At 36.0% G+C, this 23,532-nt stretch overlaps 2 protein-coding genes across 10 annotated transcripts in view; one reads left to right on the forward strand and one right to left on the reverse strand.

Annotated features, from left to right (window-relative positions):
• LOC128211512 (histone-lysine N-methyltransferase PRDM9-like) overlaps positions 1-23,532 on the reverse strand; it is a 67,622-nt gene that overhangs the window by 24,935 nt on the left and 19,155 nt on the right. For 3 of the 9 annotated variants that reach the window (XM_052916381.1, XM_052916382.1, XM_052916383.1), the window contains 2 exons: positions 670-820; positions 83-177 (listed from right to left, as the gene is read on the reverse strand). In XM_052916381.1, the coding sequence (XP_052772341.1) occupies positions 83-177; positions 670-820 (246 nt within the window). Of the gene's footprint in view, positions 1-82; positions 178-669; positions 821-952; positions 1,024-3,488; positions 3,543-4,543; positions 4,709-23,532 lie in introns of those variants that run through there. The other 6 variants (XM_052916384.1, XM_052916385.1, XM_052916386.1 and 3 more) reach the window with 3 other exon arrangements.
• On the forward strand, positions 5,111-16,675 carry LOC128211511 (zinc finger and SCAN domain-containing protein 5C-like). The gene is made up of 6 exons (XM_052916377.1): positions 5,111-5,305; positions 8,116-8,177; positions 10,753-10,903; positions 12,398-12,492; positions 12,708-12,846; positions 13,522-16,675. Exons 2-6 carry the CDS (start codon positions 8,127-8,129, stop codon positions 14,436-14,438), a joined length of 1,353 nt encoding a protein of 450 aa, XP_052772337.1. The 5' UTR covers positions 5,111-5,305; positions 8,116-8,126; the 3' UTR covers positions 14,439-16,675.

A 23,532-nucleotide genomic window follows, 5' to 3' on the forward strand; every position in this document is an offset into this window, starting at 1 on the left:
TATCCAGTGTTGGTTGAGTGTGTTAATCATACTCGGTATTGGTTTATGTCTTCTTTCTTTAACAGGGTGCATCTTTACTCACCAAATGTATCATAAGAGACCTGACCACTTTTTTCTCACTGCATTGATCGTCAATAACGTCTGGCCTACTGACGACTTCTGATGACACCTGGTTTTCTGAAACATATTAACGCAAACATGAAATGATGTAAAACAAAGCAGATAAAATCTACAATTGTTGAATGAACAGCTTGGTAAAACTCATTCAGGTCATGTGATGTACAATTCAATATACTTGTCATCCATCGATACTATTTTCAATACACTTAATGCATACATATTTATTTAACATATACAGTGAAGCTGTTCTGCCAACCTTAGATTAAACATGCTCGATAGTTGCCAGCGGGGTTCTAAACAGTAGCAACCGCAGCTACTGTATGGATTGTGAAAGTCGTATTAAGTTTTGTCGCCGGCATTCGAACCAACGACCTCCGGGATAGGAGTCGGGTCCCCTCTTCCTATACCATGAGACCTTCCAATTGTATCCAATTATAACTGTTGATATAGATTAATAAGATCAAAGGTCTTAAGCATGCAGATTGCTCTGCATAACCAAAACATGGAACTTTCGACAATGTAAAAATAGACCACTGTTTTCAAACATACTTAAGTATTGCAGAAATTCCGTTTTGACAATAAGGGATTTGCTCTCTACAAAGCCAGTTCCCTTGATGGAGCCGAGCAGATGCGGTGTTTCGTCAGTAACACAGGCAGTAACTATAAAACACTCATCCCCAGCTTTGCTCAACAAAGTTGACTGTAAATAAAATACACCATTCTTATAGAAACTTTAAAACAAATATTATTCACAAGTTAGAATCTACATTGATAAACACATATCCAAAAATATGATTAGAAAACAAAATACTATAACGTGAATTATACTGACCAAATCATTCAACTCTGATCTAATAACAACTCGCCTCTCAAGAGCCAGCTCATCGCCCATGTTTGTTATGTCTGTAAATACACAATATCAAACTTATAACGAAACAGCTATAACATACAGTCATAGAGTCAATTATTGCAAAGAACATACAGATACATACAGCCTGTTTTCATAGACAATTTTTGATTGTAACATATGCAGATTTCCGTTCCCCCCACCCACACACACATACTTTGGTACGCCGGAATTTGGGCCAGTTCGGGTAGTTTTTTTAAATAACCAGTTTAAACTGTACGCCGGGTTGCACTTATATATCAAATTTGGTTTGAAATGTCCTATATGACAACTGATTTTAAATAAAAAAAATACATGCGAGAATTTCGGGCGTGCCTAATTTTTAGTACATCACAGGGTCATCTTACCAGCGATCTTACCGTACGATCGTGTTTTCGAATGATATCTCTATGAAAAATGACTATCCGTTCTAAAGGTTAAAATTGTATTTCTCACTTCAAACATATTTTATTTCATTTCACAAGCAAAAATGTAAATCTTGTTTGTAACGCTGTCATAAAATTAAGCTGAACTGATTTTCTCCCAACCCAGATAAGTAGATCAAAATAGTTGACCAGGCTGAAAATCCTTATCTTACCCACGGGCAAAAAATAAAAAAAATACTCGCATAAACCTATTTTTTTCTTCATTAAGCAATATAGAGCTCCTGCCAAAAATACATGTTTACTATATTTTGTTTAATTGAGGTGGGAGGAAAAACATCCACCATAGCCGCTCGTGTAAGATAGGTTCATCCCAAACCTCGCGCGGGGTGTTTAGCGGAAATTCTGTAAACCTCGTTTCGGCAAAAAACCTACGCTCGCGCTGAGATGAACCTGTCTTAAACGAACGGTCATGGAAGGCTCTTAAACTATTTTTTGTCCGCATGTTGATAAGATAGTGAGTATTTATCATGTGATTCTGATACGGATAAAAAAAATCCGACCGAAGAGCACGCGCGTAAGCCGGTTAGGAGGCTTGCGGAGTTACCGGCCACTCAGCGTGACCGATGGTCGGATTTTTCGATCGAGACCTGAAACACATGATTAATATATTTTCTTGCAAATCTTAAATTATGAAATTGTGGCAATATTGACGTAGAAAACGCACTATTGTACAGTTCACCAAAAAAGCGCGTGCGACGTGGTTTACTGACGTCATAAAACGCAGTAATTTAACGTAATAGTACCTCTAAAATTCTCGTTTTTACGATTATTTATTTTTAATTTTAAGTCTTGCATACTTATATATTTTATTGCGCTTTATTGAAATGGCATAATATACTTTTCATAAACCATACAATAACAGAAATAAGAAGTGGCACGTTGTTGCGCGTGACTCATCTACACATGAGGTGTGTAAGACATGTTTTTTCAGCATTGGCCACATGACCGGAAACACACGTCCGGTATGCAAGAATACCCTTAATGTTAGAACATAAACAGGGCATTTTCAAGAACTCGGACTCTTCGTCCCGTATACGAACAGCTGCTAGTCTGGCTATATTAAATTTTAAGTCAAGTTTGATTATAATGGAAGAGCGAAAATAACTCAAATATACTAAAATCTAAATAACATATACTTGTACACAGCGTAAACTTAATCTGTATGTATTTGTCTGAAATGATTTCATTTTAATTGTAAATGAACATGACTGTTTAACAAAACAGCCTCTTACAATGACAAGCCGGAAGCATTTATATTTCATATATTTGTCCACTTCGGAACAGAAAAGAAGTCTGAACCTGTAGTTCAAATCTTCAAGCGCCCAATCGGTAAAGAGCCTGTTATAAGCTAGCCCCACTCATTCTTAATTGAGTAAAATGGGCGTTAAGGAACCACTTCTTGTGAATATTAAAGAAAAGTGGATTATCCGAATCGGAATAATTCAATCCTGTAAAATATTTAAAGTGATTCAACTCATTTATTTATATTGGAAACAAGTGTCTCATCAGATCTGAATTGTTAAAAAGCTTTAAAAGATAGATGATGACTTTCCTACAGAGTGTTTTTAAACAGATAATCTGAGAAACCGTTTTAGAATCCATAGTCGATACATCTGTGTTAATTATATTGCGTATTCAGGTTTATTTCATGGAAGGATAAACACGTTTATAAAAGAATACTTATACTACTGTCATTTTGTACATTTTAATTAATTTCCTTTTCTGAAATGTAATTTTTGAGAGATACAAGTTGATACGCTATTTACCTTCATTAGAAATAGTAATTATGGCATGTCAAAACAGGTAACATATATTGTGTTCTTGACAAATGTTATGAAATGTGTCTCAAAAATCTCTGCTTCATTTCACCTTTTATATGCACAGGTAAATAGCTTGTGTTTACCTTTGTAAACCTGCAAACCACCACGAAGATCATAGAAACAGAATCAGTAAATATTTTACGCTCAAGTTTAACTGCTGAGTTTAAATTACTACGCGATCTACATGCAGCGTAGTTTAATGTAAATAGTTCTTACATTGTAAACCTTCCATATGCATCCGAGCTTGTTTTCGACTGAAAATGGCCGAGGTGTTCCGAATTATTTGTTGTGTTATTACGGGTATGACTAAACACCAAAATGCAATGATACAAATGAACGAAATCCGACAGAAAACACCGAAAAGCAAAGTAAAAGGCACTAATTCTGTTTGCTGTTTGGTTCTTTCCCTACTTTTCGTGCTTTTTCCCATGTTTTACGCATTCGGTACTATTCGGGGTTTTTTTCCCATCGAAAACAACCTCGGAGTTATGCCAGTAAAGCAAAAGAAGAAGTTCGTTAAACTTTAAATAATAATTGTAGTGATTTAACGTGTTTTTGTATACCTAAGTTTAAAACGGTTGTCAGTGAAGTGACTTATTGCATAAATAATTACAAACCCCAAGCGTAAAGTCATAAAGTTTAACTGCTCAATTGAAACTACTACCCGATCTACTTGCAGCGTAGTTTAAATGTTAAGATTTCTGCCATTGTAAACCGTCCATATACATCCGAGGTTGTTTTCGATGGACAATGTCCGAGGAGTTCCGAATGTGCTTTTCGGTGTTTTCTGTGCTTTACGCCGTACTTTTCGCGCTTTTCTTTGTATTTCGTGCTTTTCGGTTTTTAGTCACACCGCCTTATACTTATTTACATGACGATACACAATACTATTTGAACTTCTGAACTTGTAAACTTAAGATAAACTTTTAACATTGTTTGTATAAATCTTTCAATGGTACATAACGTGAAAGTACGTCAATAAAATATCTGCGTGTGGCTATCAACTTCAACTCTTTGCTTATCGGTAATGCGTAAATAAAGCTACTTTCGATTAGAGAATATCCATAATAGTTATTTCCATCAGGTCGATTTAACCCAGTTGATCAAAACGATTAGTAGCAAGCAATGTGTTTAGTAATAATACTTGATTGTTTCAAAAAGAATTTCACATCCTTCTAGTCCAAATCAAATATCAGTATCTAAATAACACTGTCTAATGTTGAATCGATTTGTGTATAATAATAATTATTAAATAAAGGTTTATTACTTACGGTACGATTTTTATAAAATCCGAAGGTATGTTGTTGATAGTTCCTGTCCTGGCATGTACACTAATATCAACATTGGGACAATAAATACGCTAATAAGGCCATCATTAAAAAAATGTTGGTTTGCGGTGCTCCGACCGACTCACCGAAATTAGCCCCGACCCAATCTTTTTTATCACTACCGCTGCCGTTTTTTTTTTGTTTTTTTTTTATTATTATTATTATTATTATTTTTTTTTTTTTGGTTCCCATTTCGTTTCTTTGGGCCAATTTTGAAGGACTCTGGGAGACCCATTATTAACAGACTTCCTAGAAAGAATTAAAGTGTATCCATGTATCTGAAAAATAATAAAAGGGTTCTGTCGTTGAATTCTCAGTGCTGTTATCTAAAATATGCATGCCCCTTACATCAGACTGAGGGTCATATAGATTTGCCTTTGTCGTATGTAAAAAGAAATCAATAAAAAAATAAATAAATTCCCTACCTACCTACCCACCCCAAAAATTGTGGGTAGGAGCACCGCAAACCAACATTTTTTTAATGATGGCCTAAGGAATAACCCACTTATATTGTACAGCGTACACGAGTAGGTCTCCATAACCTAATCGCATATTAGTCATACTGATAGAATGCTGGTCAGTGAAGTGTGGAGAAGTTGTTATCAAGACGCTTTATGATAAGTTAAACCAACTTACATAGTACATTTTAAGGATACTTTACAAACATTTGATCAAAGCGAATGGAAGAATCGTAATAACCTACAGGTAAGCACCTTTTTGAATTTAAAGTACATACTAAGTATTTTTATATTGAATTTGTACATACAAGAGTTTATGTTTATCAACCACAAAAGCGAAAGTAGACTTATGTTTACACAGTAGAAACACTAAATTTACTATCTACTATCTAGTAACCGAACGTAGCTCCTATCCATGATTTCATCCTCATATTATATTTATAAAACATGTTTAAACTAGCTGTGACTATTGACCATAGCTGATAAGTTTGGACTGCATGTACATGAGTTTTATAACCAAAGGCAGTAGCGTTAAATGAACTATGTCAATACCATAGCCGATTCCTGTAGTTCAAGTTATATTAGTTTAGAAGTTCAGACAAGTTTCAAAAGGGATGTGCTGACTCACAGAGTCACAGTATTTTAAAATACTATAACCTTTACTTCCTTCTGCTTTGGTCGGTTACAATGTCCGGTGAAACATTACAGTCAGCACCGTTTAATTTTCGGAAAATTTACTTTCAGTTTCTATTTGATAGTTTTCAATAAATGTTCAATGTTATTTTTAACTATTCATGTTTATTTAAATTGATGTCAATCCGTGTATCACTATATTAAACCCCGTTTTGCAAATCGCAAAAGCCGAAAACACACGGAACATACCGATCTCATCTCGTACCTTCATACTCATTGATAGACGGAATTTTACGGAAATGTTCGGAAATAACAAAATTCCGTATTTATATTTTTTCGGCGAGTTTGTTCTTGATCACACTATTTCCGATCTGTTTAACCTTGTCAATAACAAAAACCTTACTTTCGTTTTTGCATAACTGTTGTGTTGGATTTAGATTTGTAGTCCTATACGTAATATTCTATAACCTTATCTTTTATATCATGATTAATTAACAGAGTTAGATCTAGCTGCTCCAGGGTTGGACGATCGTGTGGAGGACTAATAATATGTGGTGTTTGGGGAGGCAATGGAGGAAAAATTGATGACTTGAAGGAGGAAGAAGAAAAAGATCAAAATATTGATTTTTGTCTTGATGTTTAACTTCCTTTTATTTAATTCATAACAGTAGGACACATCCAACCAAGAAATTCTTAATATGTTATAGTGGGCAGTAACGGAACTTCTTTAAATAAGCGGCTTAATATCAATATTTAGGTTTATGTTACTAAATACTGTTTAAAACATTGCGGCAGGTTAAAATTTGTTGCGACATGTAATCTTTTAGTGTGTATATGTCGCAATGTCCTGTGAAAAAAATTCTCGTTGTCTGTCATTGGTAATATATATGACATATAAGTCATGAAGGAAATAAATCAAATCAGTAAGGATCACTAACGGATTCAAGGGGGGGGGGGGGGGGGCGCCCCTGAAGGTTGTAGAGCAACTAAAGCCTAGTTGTGATTGTTCAAATACAAATAACATGAGCCGTATCGCGCGATGTTGGGCATACTTATTACGAACGAAATAATCATTCATTAAAATGCCAAAATAAATACTTCTATGTATTTGTATTTCTTCCAAACATTTTTCTTTTAAATGATTCTCATTGGCGCATTACTTTCACGACGATTTTTCACCATTAGTTTACTCATGTTTCCAAATTAACCACGGATTTCTTTCCAACTTATTTTGACTCCATCCATGTCTGGGTTTAAAACGGTCCATTTGATTAAAAATACAAAATTAATAATCGAATTTATCTTTATTTATGTTCCATAAAGATCCCTTGTATGGAAAAGAACTACAATTATAAGCTAGTTTCACTATTGTTACGTGAATGCAGTTCCGCGTTATATCATTAGTGTTCTTTCGTAATGACGTCATGTGCGTTACGTTAAATTTAATATTCAAAATGGGCAACACATGGTCTTATTTGTAAACACGTATCAATATGAGTGATATCTTCATGAACATTTCAGTATAACATTCTGTATTCAAATACGCAATAAAACAATAAAAGCAAATGTACGTCCGTAGGCCCAAATTCGCGCGATGCAGGCTGGGTCATGGTTCCCATTATTTGTTAATTACGCTTACCAAATTGGTGGAGCTATTTATAGGCTTGACCAAATGTGTTATAAATAACATGTTCATGACAAACTATAATATAATTTTATACTTTTAGACATTCAATATATATTTACTACATTTTGATATGAACACTGTTAATACAGTATTATGTTGAATTTGGAGAATTCACCCGGATTGCGTGTGTGCATGATTTATGAATAACTGGCACTGCCCTTGTACCAATGACATGTACAAAAAAGGTTTCCAAACAGTGATAAACTGATTAACGCATTGAATAATCATGAAAAATAATACTGAACATTTATTGAAAACCATCAAATTGAAACTGAAAGTATATTTTCCGAAAAATAAACGGTGCTGACTGTAATTTTTTACCTGACATTGTGACCGACCAAAACAGAAGTCGAACATTCGCATTGACTGGTATTCTAACTTTGCCTAAATTTGCTTTGATGAAACCGAAAGTAAACCCTTTCTGATTAAAATGATGATATTTTGAAAATCTGGTTTGTAAGTCTTCATGTAACAGTATGTGACTGTACGTACCTTCTTGACAACAGTGTTGAAACCAAAGTAATACGTCAATTATATTAGGGAGAAAGTTCAATGGAGGAGATAACCAGTAACATCCAAATTCATAATGTAAGCACACTTTTCTATTATAATTTTATAAACATATGGACAAGTATACAAAAGGTCAATTGGGATATCAATACTTACTGTCATGGAATGTACACCGACTTAACATTGAATTAATTCTCCTTTCACACGTTAAAATTTCATTGTTTCAGAAGTGTTCACTATGGAGAACTTTGTTCGCAGGGAAGTCATTCGGTCGCAGTTGGAACACTTGGTACGTTTAAGATAAAATGGTTTGATAAACTATATTATATCGAAAATATCCGTACATATTCTTTTTTTAATATTTGTTATTAAGTTAAAGTTATTTGCAGTCTGAATGAGTGTCAATAAAGTGAAGTTGAGCGGCATTGAAATTCATATGTTCTGAAGATAGAATTTACTATTCTTAGGCCAATATAAATTATTTACTTGATTGTCAACATTCTTTTTAAATCGGGAAGGGGAGGTTGGGGTAACATTTTATTCTTTAATTTTTCTTAGATACCTGTTTGACCGTTGAGCATGTGTCCATGCTCTTTCTATTTTATAAGCGATCATATACATGTGTTTCCAGACGAACCACGAACACGATTGTAGCAATTCACCTTTTATACATTTGATTGTTATACATCGACTCGGCAGGTATGAATAAACGCCGTTACCGGACAGTAACGGACAGATTCGCAAATACAGAAAGTAGTTCAACATTTTTATTTGCGTCAATAAAATGTAAGGGAATGCGCAAAAAGAGGGGGCGGTAGGCGATGAAAATGTAGTAATTCATTTAAAGTTGCCTTAAGTTAAGTCAATTTAAATTGGGTCAAAAATGAAGTGACTTTGTATATTCCATGTTAACGCTTTGAATTAACTAATGAAGCATATACAGGCAAAGTAAGCTCATTCGATTGGCTCTTACAAACTTACACATGTAATGTGATTAGCTAAAAGGTGATTTTAATTATTAAGTAAAAGCTCTAAACTTACGTTGTGTTTATCAATGGGGCTCTAAGCGTATCTTAATGAGGCTTGTCAACTTATAACTTTTAATTCTGCACAGTGAAACTATAAATACTTGTACTCTGAGAGTGAAATAATAACCTGCTTAAGAATGTTATGACAGGCCTGACAGCTGATTAAAGAGGGATGTGTTATTATACCTCGCCAAAGAATCGTTCATTTAACATGCATGACAGCTGAGTAATGAGGGATGTGTTATTATACCCCCCTAAAAATCGTTTATTGTACATGCATGACAGCTGAGTAATGAGGGATGTGTTATTATACTCCGCTAAAGAATCGTTTTCTTTACAGGCATGACAGCTGAGTAATGGGGGAGGGGTTATTATAACCTGCTAAAGAATTGTTTATTTTACAGGCATGACAGCTGAGTAATAAGGGATCTATTATTATATCTTGCTAAAGAACCTTTTTCTTTACATGCATGGCAGCTAAGTAATGAAGGATGTGTTATTATATCCTGCTAAAGAATCGTTTTCTTTACAGGCATGACAGCTGAGTTAGGACGGTGAAGAGGGTTATTATAAACTGCTAAAGTATATTTAACAGGCATAACTCCAAAGAATGGAGGGATGTGTAATTATATACTGCTGAAGTATCAACTATTGTACAGGCATAAATGCTGAGTAAGACGGAATATGTAATTATACTCTGCTGAAAAATCGTCTATTCTACACGCATCACTGCTGAGTAGGGACGGGGATGTTATTATACTCTGCTAAAGTATTGTAAAATTTACAGGCATCCCTGCTAAATAAGAGGATGTGTGTTATCATTTACTGCTATATTCTCATATATGGTACAAGCATCATTATTGAGTAATCCGGATTTTGTAATTATGTACTGTTGAAGTATAGTTAATTTTACAGGCATCACGGCTGAGTAAGAAGGGGGTGCTATTATATTCAACTAAAGTATCGTTTATTTTACAGCTATTACTGCAGAGTACGAGGGGCGTATTATTACATCCTGCTAAAGTATCTTATATTTTAAAGGCATTTCTGCTGAGTAAGAGGGGTGTGTTATTATATCCTGCTAAAGTATCGTATATTTCACAGGCATTACTGCTGAGTAAGTGGGGAGGTATTATATCCTGCCAAAGTATCGTATATTTCACAGGCATTACTGCTGAGTATGAAGGGATGTATTATATCTTGCTAAAGTATCGTATATTTCACAGGCATTACTGCTGAGTAAGTGGGGAGGTATTATATCCTGCTAAAGTATCGTATATTTCACAGGCATTACTGCTGAGTATGAAGGGATGTATTATATCCTGCTAAAGTATCGTATATTTCACAGGCATTACTGCTGAGTAAGTGGGGAGGTATTATATCCTGCTAAAGTATCGTATATTTCACAGGCGTTACTGCTGAGTAAGTGGGGAGGTATTATATCCTGCTAAAGTATCGTATATTTCACAGGCATTACTGCTGAGTAAGTGGGGAGGTATTATATCCTGCTAAAGTATCGTATATTTCACAGGCATTACTGCTGAGTAAGTGGGGAGGTATTATATCCTGCTAAAGTATCGTATATTTCACAGGCATTACTGCTGAGTAAGTGGGGAGGTATTATATCCTGCTAAAGTATCGTATATTTCACAGGCATTACTGCTGAGTAAGTGGGGAGGTATTATATCCTGCTAAAGTATCGTATATTTCACAGGCATTACTGCTGAGTAAGTGGGGTGGTATTATATCCTGCTAAAGTATCGTATATTTCACAGGCATTACTGCTGAGTAAGTGGGGAGGTATTATATCCTGCTAAAGTATCGTATATTTCACAGGCGTCACTGCTGAGTAAGGAGGGGGAAGAGTGTTTTATTATCACTGCTTGTATAGTCGATGGAAGTTCCCAGCTATTTGGCTCGAGCAAGGGTGTGAAATACATACAGAACTACTTTAGAGGCGTGGTGGAGGAGTTTTTGCCTTATTTAAGTATGCCATACACCTATATGCTTAAATGTATTATCTCTATGTACATAAGTAATAGTCAGCACTTTTTAAGAAATAATAAATACGTTCACGAATCTTTAATTTATCTGTTAATAGATACGATGTGGCCGTCAGAAGAGCAGTCATTAAGTAACGAGTCATGCAATAAAATATGTTTAAACTAATAAACGAGTGTGATGGCGCGAGCGATTTAATTCTGGCCATCGAATTAACATGTTATTCACTGATGAAACCCTTTTTCGATTTTCTCACTTGCATACTTTGTTATAGAAAGATGACATGAATTACAATCTTGATGATTAAGAATGGGTGGAGCGAGCTTAGCGAACGAGCTCTTCTTAATTATTAAGATAGTACTTTAGGTTATCTTACTGACTTAGAATACAGCCTCATTGGCTTGCACATTGTCGACACATAATCTGACACAGGGAGGGTGTATCGGATGAGTTGCAGTAGACGGAAAGTTAAACACCCGCGGCAGTTGAAATTCGTAATGATTTAGCCCTGTCCTATTTTTGTTTATCAGCAGTTGTATTGGCTTAACATATAGGTTGTATTTTTATTCATGTTAGTTTTTATCAGTGTTTGTTTACCACGTGATAAATTACGTCATATATGCAACTTCGGAAGGCAACATTTTGCTTAAAATGAAGACTTAAAACAAAGAATGTTTTTTTTCTACACCATTTTAAATGAAACAAAGAGCAGTCAATGTCGTTTAAAGAGCCCCGCCGTCGTTTTATTACCATCGTTTGATTTGATGACTAGTTTCTTCAAACATTTCGACAAACCTGTTTCCAAAATAATGTGCTGACAGTGCTCCGTCAGTTGGCCGTTTTTGCAAAAAGGTACGTCGAAGAGTTTAAAGAAACTAAACAATCAACCAAACTCTGGTAAAAGACAAAAGGCGGGACTCTAAAAGCGGCGTAGACTGCGCGTTGTTTCATTTAAAAAGGTGAAGACATAGCATTTATGATGAAATTTAACACGAGGTATACACACACTGTTTATGGTACATTGAGTTTAAACGTTTTAGCTTCGTCAATATGTATTGAATGGGCTGACTATATGTAATGAGAGTCCTTACTCACATTTAAAAAAAAATATATAAGGAGAGGAAGTATATAGTATAGTATATTATAACGATATATTTTGTGAAGAAAAATAAGACGTGTCAGAATGTTTTGATATTATAATGTTACATATCTAAATAATCTGTGTAAGAATAACTGAACACCTTTTTTATTCGATCATGAAATAAATGCTATAACTCTGTCTCATTCTGTTTCTTGACTTAATTAATACATTTATCAGTTATCGCCAAACATCATTAAGAACTATCTTAATTCAACGATATTAAACAAGGAAATGTTAAGCCTCTATCTGTCTCTTAGCTATATTGATGCATTTATCAATTATTGCCAAAAAACATAACCATATGCGTATTTCAATTTATTTCGCTCCATGCCATTCCAGGTCAACAGGACATTCCCGAAAGCGTATACACACGCCAAGTCGTCGATGATTATAATAATGACAAAAAGGCGATCCGATCTATGATTGTATATCAGGTGAGCGTGAAACAAAAGTCAATCAAATGTTGATTATATGAAAGAATTGCATCACACTTTTACAATACCTCCGATATCGAAAAAGAAATACATAGAAAACATTTGTCAGATATAAACATCTGAGGCTATAATTTAGTATTAGGTTAACACTGAAGCGGAACACTTTATGGTATAGAAACACTCATATTTTACTATACGTTTTGTTTTATATACAGGCATGTCGACTAGCTGAGAACGGGGAGGAGTGCTTTGTTGTGACTGCCACAAACCCAAATATTCTAGGCTCCGACAAGGGGATAGCCTACTGTAGAATATTGTTTCAAGGCATTCAGAGAGCCTTTTCCAGACACGTTGGTGAGTGTAAGAATGTTAGCATTGATCTGTGTAATTCAGAACTCGAAACTCCTAATCGGTAAAACAATGTTTCTATCAGAAATCTATTGAAAGAACTATCAATATACAACAACCGACCGTTATCGGCATTTTCAGCGGCAATTGCGATACACTAAATTGGTCGAAAATGTCGTTTTGAAGAAACTCGGACTGGTTCGAATATGGATCAACTCGGATCAATACCTAGGTCACTAGGTCAAATATTACAGAACGCTTTTTATTTTTGTTCATTCTGAATATTGGTAATCTTTGATAAAAAATGTAGGTAACTTGGTCGAATCTTGGAAGATTCTGAATACTGTAAATCTTTGATAAAAAAAGTCGGTTCCTAGGGCAAATCAGTAATAGTTGTGAGTTTAACAGTCTATAGGTCACAATTTTGTACCAGTCTTAAAGGAAACGTTTTCAGAATGATTGTTTGTTAAGTGATCTTATCTTGATGGTTAGTAAACCATGCAAACAGAAGTGTTTAAGTAGCGTATTTAATGTAATTACACGTTATTCTAATTCATCGTTACTGGCAATATATTCAGGGCCACCATTGCTGTCTTGTTTTTTTATATGTTTCATATGGTATTGTTTAAGAAACCTTACACAACTGCTATAAAAGGTATTTTCTTTTTCGAATCAATATAGAAGCTCACCAAACGGCTGACAGAGACCAAGCCATTGAGCAAGGCCTGGAGACGAGCACAGAAGATGAACAATATGTACACAGTAAACTGCGAACGCATCTGAAGATTGAGAATCCTATCAGGCATGAGTCAGAAAACGATCATTGTGGAAACAATTACAATGACAAGGGAGAGCCTTATCCCACACCAAGAAAAGTTGAAACTTTAGCATCATCAAGAAATAAGTCCACAAGTCAATGGAATGATAGAGGAAAACAACCAAGCAAAGACAATAATACATCAAAAAACATGTATAAACAATCAATGTCATCATCCGCTGATTCAGATTCAGAACTTCTTGGTATCGGCACTGATGAGGATTCAACTAATGCAGATAGTCTGCTGTCAGAATCGGAACTGCTAGCCGAATCATCAAAACAGGAAACGACAGGGCTTAAGAGGACAAATCAAATGGATGAGGACAACTCAGATATGAAGAGATTCAAACCAGCAACACCATCGTCAAGGGAAACGATATCAGAATCTTTACCAGAGCTTAATAATGGTATTAACTTAAACACTGTTGGTCCAAGTACATCTGGTGTACAAAGCACAAGACAGGTTAGTAAAGAAGACAAACGGTTTGTATGTGTTGTAAAAGGATGCGAAAAAAGCCACGCGACCCGCATCAAGCGATTAGAGCATTACACCACTCACACGGACAAGAAATTATATTCGTGTGACTTATGTCAGAAATCATTTAAAAATAGATCGTCTGTTAATCACCATAGGAAACGGGAGCACCAAGATACTGAATATAAACCTCAGAAAATATTACGGATGCCTCTCGAGGAGTTGGAAAAAGAGCTAAAAAGGAACAACGACGTCAGTACTTCATATAACCCTGATGAAAGCTCAAACGAAAACATGCCAAAATAAAGAAATAGGTTCTGTGGCGTTTATCTTCCTGGATTACATGATGATCAGGATTTTTGTCAGTAATGACCTGCTACACGTCGGACCGAAATACATCTTTCTTCTGGAATAAAACGGTGTACACACACAATAAATAACGCAATAATTGATCCGGAACTATTTTAAAGAGTGTACACGTACTGTTATTGTGTGAATTGTGTACTAACAAACATATGTCATTGACATTACGTCAATTTTTAAACTAATACATTGTTTATTTATTCCGTAATATTTACATTGTGTATAAAAATCTTTGTTTTTTATACATTGCATATTCAATTAAACATTTTATGGTAAAGACATTTATATATATATATATATAACGGGTTTTATGTCAAAGGAAATGTTACTTGATTAGAACAAAATTAGTAATTATACTAAATATTTTTTAAACTCACTTTGCCAATATATTTCTCGGAAATATCCATACGATCATATAAGCATACACACATTGTGTCGATTGTTATTTTTTAGTAAAGGTAACTACGCTGATAATGTAGTCGTTGCTAACTTGTAATATTATTGCTCTATAAGTTTAACGGATATCAACCAATCGATTATTTAATCAATAAATCAATCAATCAATCAATTAATCAATAATATCGTCATTGTATATACAGGTGCATTGTACAATTGAAATGGTAATGTAATATGATTAAGTTTATCTAACGACGTTGTGATTTTGTCTGTTATCAAGAAAACCAATGGAAGATTAAAGTTTCTGTATAGAAAACGTGATTTCCTTACCCAACAGACCAAAATGTTGCTGGTTATGTCCCTAATTTAGTGCCATTTCGATTTTACCTCAATTGTTTGGTTTTATTCTGTTACTCAAGTATTGAGAAACAAGCTACAGGTTACCCAAAATAAACTAATTAGACTTGTTTTTAATTTTATATTCCAGAGCCCATATTGATAAAAAGCATTTCTCCTGTCTTAATTGGTTACCTGTGACATGAAACTTGACTTTATCTCTCTCAGTCATGTTTTAAGGTATGTTTTAAAACAGTCCCTTCCTATATGATTGACAATTTTACCCCTGGTAGTACTGCATACACTTATAGCACTAGATTTGCACTGACAAGTCATACTAATACTACAAGCACATTTGTCGATAGTGATCGCTTTTCCTACCCTAAGGTCAAGAGTTTTGATAGTCATTTGCCTATCATGGTTGTTCATTGTGGAGTTAGTTGCCAAAAGACATAAGGAATTTGATGAGCATGACTAATTTTAAGTCCTCTGTTAAGGCGTAGTTGTTTGTAACACAAGGGATTTGATATAACTTTCATGGTTCGCTGCAAATTTTAACTCCTTAGCATTACATTTCTGTGATTTGTCGTTTCCAGTATGTCCTTTAGCTTGTGCAATTATTTATTTTAATTTATGATTGCCATCAAACAAACTGTGATATATTTTATTAGCTTCATGTGTCTTTCTATGTCAAGCTATGTTTTACCAAAAGAACCACAATGTAAATAAGGCATATATATATTTTTTTTGTGTGATATCCTTTGTGTACAATAAAGTTAATGTGCTACAGCTAGGAATATGTTCATTAAATTCATAAGCTATGTAGGTTGCTTTCATTGTAGTAATAATAGAACAAATTAATCAGGCCCTTTGTTTTGTCCGGGATATGCAAGATACGTATACAAAATATATTTAGCATGGTTACCGTGAGAATGTTTTGTGTTTCGATTGGCTGGAAGCTGCGAGGGCTCCGGGCGAAAATTAATTTGGTCAGTAAGTGAGGTGCGAGTGAAAAGACATGAATGAATGTTTGGGTTTTGTTAAATAAATCGGAATCCGTACCAATGTTTAGTAAGTTATATTTTGTAACATTTGTTTTATAAATGAAGTTAATCTACATTATATAGCGGAAAGGTTAGTTAAGGCAATTGTTGATGGCTACACAACTTCAGAGCATTTTTCGTAACTTTAAGTATTTTTGAAAATCCTCAAAATACTCTGTGAACATCTATTTGCTATGTTAATTGCATTATTTGGATTATTATTGTGTATATGATGTATGTGTCTTGATTATTGTGTTTGGGTTATTTCAGATAACCGTTCATACGTTCATACGTTCCTTAGCGTTCATTTACGTTCCTATACGTACAATAGCGTTAAGATGTGTTCCATTACGTGCTGTTATGCTGACTGATTGACTGTTTGATTGTATTGAATAAATGTGAACGAGTATATTACAACGAGTTCCGGTTTATTATGTGAAAAAGCAGATCCCGTGGTTTAGTGACTTTGAAACCGCGACAGTTATTAAACATTGAAGTTTGCAATGTGTAAAGTGCATTAAGTGTTTGATTGGATTACGATGTCAACTGGTTCGATACGTGACGTCGACGTCTCTGAAGACGGCAGTAAGAGAGCAGCGATCGACTGTGAACAGCTAAATCATGATCTAGCTAGGAATTCGGCTTTGTTAGCCAGGCAGTACAAAACTGCAGAGCTGCTTATGGTGAGCGAGAGCGTGTCATATTACACCTCGCTAATTGGCATACAGAAAGAAATACGAGAACAATAAGAGGTTCTGGCTGTTACCTATGAGAGGCTTATCAGCTCGTTAAGTGGGCAGCGCAGAGGTGAACTGGAAGAGTAGTTTAAAAGGTCACAAATGGAATTTGTGGAAAATATTAACATGATTATAGACTGGTGCCGGAGCGTTAGACAAGAACATGAGACTGGCTCATCAGTGTCGTCAAAAAGTAAAAGAGATATTTCTATACAGAGACAACTGTCTAAACTTTAACTTTCACAATTAAAGGAAATACAAAAACTTGAGTTACAACAGGAGTTAAACATGAAAATAGAAGAACATGAATTAATCAATGAAATTGTAAGTTCAAAACTTGAAGAATCTTTATGTGACGAAGATGACTTGCCCAGTTTGGCAGACATTAAACCTGTTTTAACTTACCGAGACCTGACATTTTAACTTTTAGTGGTAATCCGGCAGATTATTGCAAATTTAAGAGAACTTTTGAAACAAACATTGAGAGTAGAGTTACTGATTTTAGGTCACGACTGTCTTATCTCATTCAATATTGTCAAGGTGAAGCTAAGCGATCTATTGAGGACTGCGCTGTACTTTCACCTGAAAACGGCTTTTCAAGAGTAAAGGCAATTTTAGCTTCACGGTATGGTAAGCCGCATCTTGTCGCGCGGTCCCATGTAGATCGTTTAGTTAATGGTCAGCCGTTAAAAGCAAATGCTGTTCAGGGTCTCATGAGATTATCCCTAGAAATGGAAAGATGTGAGATTACACTATTTCAGTTAGGTTTTTTATGTCAGATGTTAATAGCTCTGAAAATTTGAAGAAAAAAGTGAAACACCTACCTATGCACATTAAAACCAAATGGGTTGATAAGGCTAGTTCTATTATGTACGAAGGCCGAGAACCAAACTTTAATGATTTGATGAAGTTTGTTGAGAAGCAGGCTACCGTTGCAAATACTATGTATGGGCAAGATTTAGCTGGTGATGGTGTCAATAAAGGTAGAGATAGAGCTGGTGTGAATGGGCCGAAAAGTGAGAGAGTTACAACTTTAGCTACATCAGTAAGTAATAATGACATTGTGCCAGCAGCGCGTATCTTGTCATGTGTATTCTGAAAGGGTCGGCATAAACTGATAGACTGCAATGAATTTAAACAAAAATAATGTTGAATACAAAATAGCATTTGTAATGAAGCACAAAATGTGCGACAATTGTTTAAACTTCAAGCATATTGCAAAGTTTTGTAGGAAGCAGAGCGGATGTGACGTACCGGGATGTAGAATGAAACATCATGCCATGCTGCATCGAGGTAACCAGAGTATAGCGACGGGCAGTTGTACATCGACGAATGTGAGTGGTTATGGCACAAAGGTATGTCTACGAATCGTTCCGGTAGCCGTGCATCGGGGATCGAAGACAGTGCAAACCTATGCTTTGTTGAATGCGGGGTCTGACGTCACACTTTGCAGACGATTGAGCTTGGGATGAACCAAGATTTGAGACGACTGAGCTTCGGATGAACCAATATTTGAGACGACTGAGCTTCGGATGAAGCGAGATTTGAGACGATTGAGCTTGGGATGAACCGAGATTTGAGACGATTGAGCTTCGGATGAACCAAGATTTGAGACGATTGAGCTTCGGATGAACCGAAATTTGAGACGATTGAGCTTCGGATGAACCGAAATTTGAGACGATTGAGCTTCGGATGAACCAAAATTTGAGACGATTGAGCTTCGGATGAACCGAGATTTGAGACGATTGAGCTTCGGATGAACCGAAATTTGAGACGATTGAGCTTCGGATGAACCAAGATGAGAGACGATTGAGCTTGGGATGAACCAAGATGAGAGACGATTATATAACTGATCCCGCTCTACAATTGAGCTTGACTCAATTACCGAATTGATTCTCGGTTAAGTCACCGTTGGCGTGCATAATTGGCCAAACCTTATGACGGCTTTGTTTCGATATACAGTAGCCTGGATCCACGCATTTGCTTCTGTGTTTCCATGACAATTACAGAATATTCGATAAATGTTTTTCATGTTTGAAACTTCCGTATGGGGGTGTTTGTACGTTTGTGTCGTTAGTTAACAGGGTTTACTTTTAAATGTACCACTGCTTGGCTCGTCCCTGTAGTATCCCATATATTACTTAAATAATCAGTCTTGTTAGGGACTTAACTAAACTGCGATATGATATAACCATTTGGTCGCATATTTGACTTTATAAATACTAACTTATTCATTCTAATTGCAACGATCTGTGATTATTATTTTTATTCGATTAATCATTTTCATCAATCGATTTAAAAAATAGGGATGTAAACGAATATTCGATATATTCTAATATTCAATCAAACGTCAGGTATTTTTTAAAAAGACGTAAGATTAATGTTGTGCTGCTAAGTGTCACTGTAGAGAGGGCGTAGGTAATACCCGACAGTTGATGATTTAGAACGAGGAACGCTAGATTAATGTAGTACTGCTAAGCGTCACTGTCGAGAGGGCGTAGGTGATACCCGACAGCTGATGATTTAGAAAGAGGGACGCTAGATTAATGTAGTACTGCTGAACGTCACTGTAGAGAGGCCGTGAGTGATACCCGGCAGCTGATGATATAGAAAGAAGGGCGCTAGATTAATGTAGTACTGCTGAGCGTCACTGTAGAGAGGCCGTAGGTGATACTCGACAGTTGATGATTTAGAACGAGGAACGCTAGATTAATGTCGTACGGCTGAGCGTCACTGTAGAGAGGCCGTAGGTGATACCCGACAGTTGATGGTTTAGAAAGAGGAACGCTAGATTAATGTAGTAATGCTGAGCGTCACTGTAGAGTGGCCGTGAGTGATACCCGACAGCTGATGATATAGAAAGAAGGGCGCTAGATTAATGTAGTACTGCTGAGCGTCACAGAAGAGAGGCTGTATGTGATACCCGACAGTTGATGATTTAGAAAGAGGAACGCTAGATTAATGTCGTACTGCTGAGCGTCACAGTAGAGAGGCTGTATGTGATACCCGACAGTTGATGATTTAGAAAGAGGGACGCTAGATTAATGTAGTACTGCTGAGCGTCACTGTAGAGAGGCCGTGAGTGATACCCGGCAGTTGATGATATAGAAAGAAGGGCGCTAGATTAATGTATTACTGCTGAGCGTCACTGTAGAGAGGCCGTAGGTGATACCCGGCAGCTGATGATTTAGAAAGAGGGACGCTATATTAATGTAGTACTGCTGAGCGTCACTGTAGAGAGGCCGTAGGTGATACCCGGCAGTTGATGATTTAGAAAGAGGGACGCTAGATTAATGTAGTACTTCTGAGCGTCACTTTAGAGAGGTCGTGGGTGATACCTGACAGTTGTTGAATTATAAAGAGGGACGTTAGATTAATCTAGTACTTCTGAGCGTCACTTTTGAGAGGCTGTGGATGATACCCGACAGTTAATGAATTAAAAAGAGGGACGTTTTATTAATGTAGTACTGCTGAGCGTCACTGTAGAGAGACCGTTGGTGATACCCGGCAGTTGATGATTGAGAAAGAGGGACATTAGATTAATGTAGTACTGCTGAGCGTCACTGAAGAGAGGCTGTATGTGATACCCGGCAGTTGATGATATAGAAAGAGGGACGTTAGATTAATTTAGTACTGCTGAGCGTCACTGATGAGAGACCATGGGTGATACCCGACAGTTGATGAATTATAAAGAGGGACGTTTTATTAATGTAGTACTGCTGAGTGTCACTGTAGAGAGACCGTGGGTGATACCCGGCAGTTGATGATTGAGAAAGAGGGACATTAGATTAATGTAGTACTGCTGTGCGTCACTGAAGAGAGGCTGTATGTGATACCCGGCAGTTGATGATTGAGAAAGAGGGACATTAGATTAATGTAGTACTGCTGAGCGTCACTGAAGAGAGGCTGTATGTCATACCCGGCAGTTGATGATTTAGAAAGAGGGACGTTAGATTAATGTAGTACTATTGAGGGTCACTGTAGAGAGACCATGGGTCATACCCGGCAGTTGATGATTGAGAAAGAGGGACGTTGATAATGTAGTACTAATGAGGGTCACTGTAGAGAGACCATGGGTCATACACGGCAGTTGATGATTGAGAAAGAGGGACGTTAGATTAATGTAGTACTAATGAGGGTCGCTGTAGAGAGGCCGTGGGTTATACCCGGCAGTTGATGATTGAGAATGTGGGACATTAGATTAATAAAGTACTGTTGAGCTTCACTGTAGAGAGGCCGTGGTTGATACCCGGATGTTCATGATATAGAAAGAGGGACGTTAGATTAATGTTGTACTGTTGTTCGTTACTATAAAGAAGCGTCAAAATTAACGTTTCTATGAAAGTAATCGATTTTTCAAATAAGCCTTATGTTTTTAATATGCCATTAGCCGTACTGTAAAATGTTAACACATTGTGACCCCATATAAAATGTCATTTGAAAGGGTACTACTTACTGATTACATATATGCACAATAAAGGAACGAAACATCATCATACATATAGTTATTGCAGTTTATATTTTGGATCTTTAATTAATCTGAAATCAGACGTGAAATGACATATTTTACAATCGTTTAAGGCCAAACAACCTAGTAAATAAAATTTTATTTGATCCATGTTTAACAAATTCTTCCTCTAGTAATAAATCCCCTTCAAATTATATGACATTTATATGGGGTCACTCGACATACCCAAAGCATAAAATTGTACACAGTAAAACTTAAATTTGAATTTGGAGCAAACAGAATTTTATGCATTGTTTTCTTTATTTTTGCAGATTTAATTCGGTCATGTTAGCTACAAGAGGTTGCTGGTGAATTCCAGACAACGATATTGGCAAGGCAGAAAATAAATCCGTTATCGTGAATTCCATCTTTAAACGAAGCAATTATTATTGATTATATTGTTTTTCCCCTTTTGAACGGGGCCCGTTTTTTATTCCAATCGACATAAACCTGTTATGGTTTCTGTGCAAAAAATGTCGAAACTACAGTGTTTTTTTTCTACCGTTGGTGCACATTTGAGACGATGTCGGTGCAAATCTAACACATCGTTTCACTCCAAGAACATGACTAAATGACTAGTAATCTCCATTGTGTTATGTATGTGTTCCTGGATTACCGACAAGTGATTTAGGTGCAATATAAAAATAATCTTATAATTTGAAATAAAAATACACCATCAAAACAGCACAAATATTATCATTTTTAATTTACATACTCCTAGTACCGTGTGTTTATAACCACAGCGGAAAACACTGTACCTCAACGTCATTGGGCCGAGTTTGCCGACTTTTGTTAAGTTAACAATGTTGTTAATGCCATCGTTGTTAACTTTCAAATCTGGAAATTTCATGGAAAGTTTTAGGAGCTGCTGTACTTCTAACAAGATTTGACACAGCTGTAAATGCCTTTTTTATATGCTTGAGCACATTATCAAATATTTCTCATCTGAAAGTTAACAAGGATGAAGTCAACAACGTTGTTAATTTTAACACAGTGCCGAACAATCGGCCCAATGTCTCTCACAGGGCTAACCTTAATCTTATGGTAATATAATGAAGATTAACTTGAAAACAATCAAAGTGTTTAAAATTAAGACCAGGTTTGCTTAATGATACACAATTAAGTTACAATAATGGCAAATACACATGGAACGTAAACCAAACATCGTTATTAGGACTTTATGGAAAAATTGGCATTTTTCTCTTTCAGTAAAAATAAACCGTTTTGAAAATGTTTGCTATTCCTAGGTTATTGTATAAAGTTACAGAATCACGTTTAGATTTAATTTCAAACAATTTTAAACAGAAAATGTTTAAGTTCGAATGGTGCAATACATTTGAGAAAGTTTCGCGAAATGAAATTATGCAGAATAATGATAATGGAGGTTTAAAACTGCAAGAAGTGTTTAAAGTCGAGGGTGTCGTCAAAGGCGGACAAGAAGCTGTTTCTTGATGATTGAGTTATAGGTGTTCCCTCGTGTTAACTTGTTCTGTCATTTGATAATAAGATAAAGTTCAATCTTAAGCAGACTTTATTAACTCTCGAGCATAAAATATGGGCCATATATTTCAAGTCTGATGTTCGGCTTATTGTTTTCAATACCTAAACCGAATGTGTCTGTCTTAACTTTTACCGCCACTAGCGGATTCAGGGGTGTGTGTGTGTGGGGGGGGGGGGGGGGCGTACTAAAATCGCCCGAGTTTACTTTTTTATTTCATTATAGAAAAAGAAGAGTTGTACAATACGGCCAAAATGCCTAGAAAAATCAGACTAAATTTTTTTAACATTGTTAAAAACCAAATTGTTTTCGTTTCTGTGGGAGGGGCGCAAGTGAAAAGGGTACGCCCCTACGTTACGGCCCCTCTAACGTTGAATCCTGGGTCTGCCCATGACCTGAGTGACTGCATAATTCTCACTAACATGTTTGGAATGGCAATGGTAAGCACAACGAAACCGGGAAGCAATGTATATCATTTTTATATATTTGCATGCACCAGGCACGTCGTTGGCATTTTAAG

Source organism: Mya arenaria, chromosome 12, assembly GCF_026914265.1.
Source record: "Mya arenaria isolate MELC-2E11 chromosome 12, ASM2691426v1".
Lineage (NCBI taxonomy): Eukaryota > Metazoa > Mollusca > Bivalvia > Myida > Myidae > Mya > Mya arenaria.

Coding starts and splice junctions, on each gene's coding strand:
- LOC128211511 (XM_052916377.1), top strand. CDS start 8,127: ATGGAGAACTTTGTTCGCAGGGAAGTCATTCGGTCGCAGTTGGAACAC. Junction 8,178..10,752: donor GGTCGCAGTTGGAACACTTG/GTACGTTTAAGA, acceptor TATATTTCACAG/GCGTCACTGCTGAGTAAGGA. Junction 10,904..12,397: donor GGAGTTTTTGCCTTATTTAA/GTATGCCATACA, acceptor ATGCCATTCCAG/GTCAACAGGACATTCCCGAA.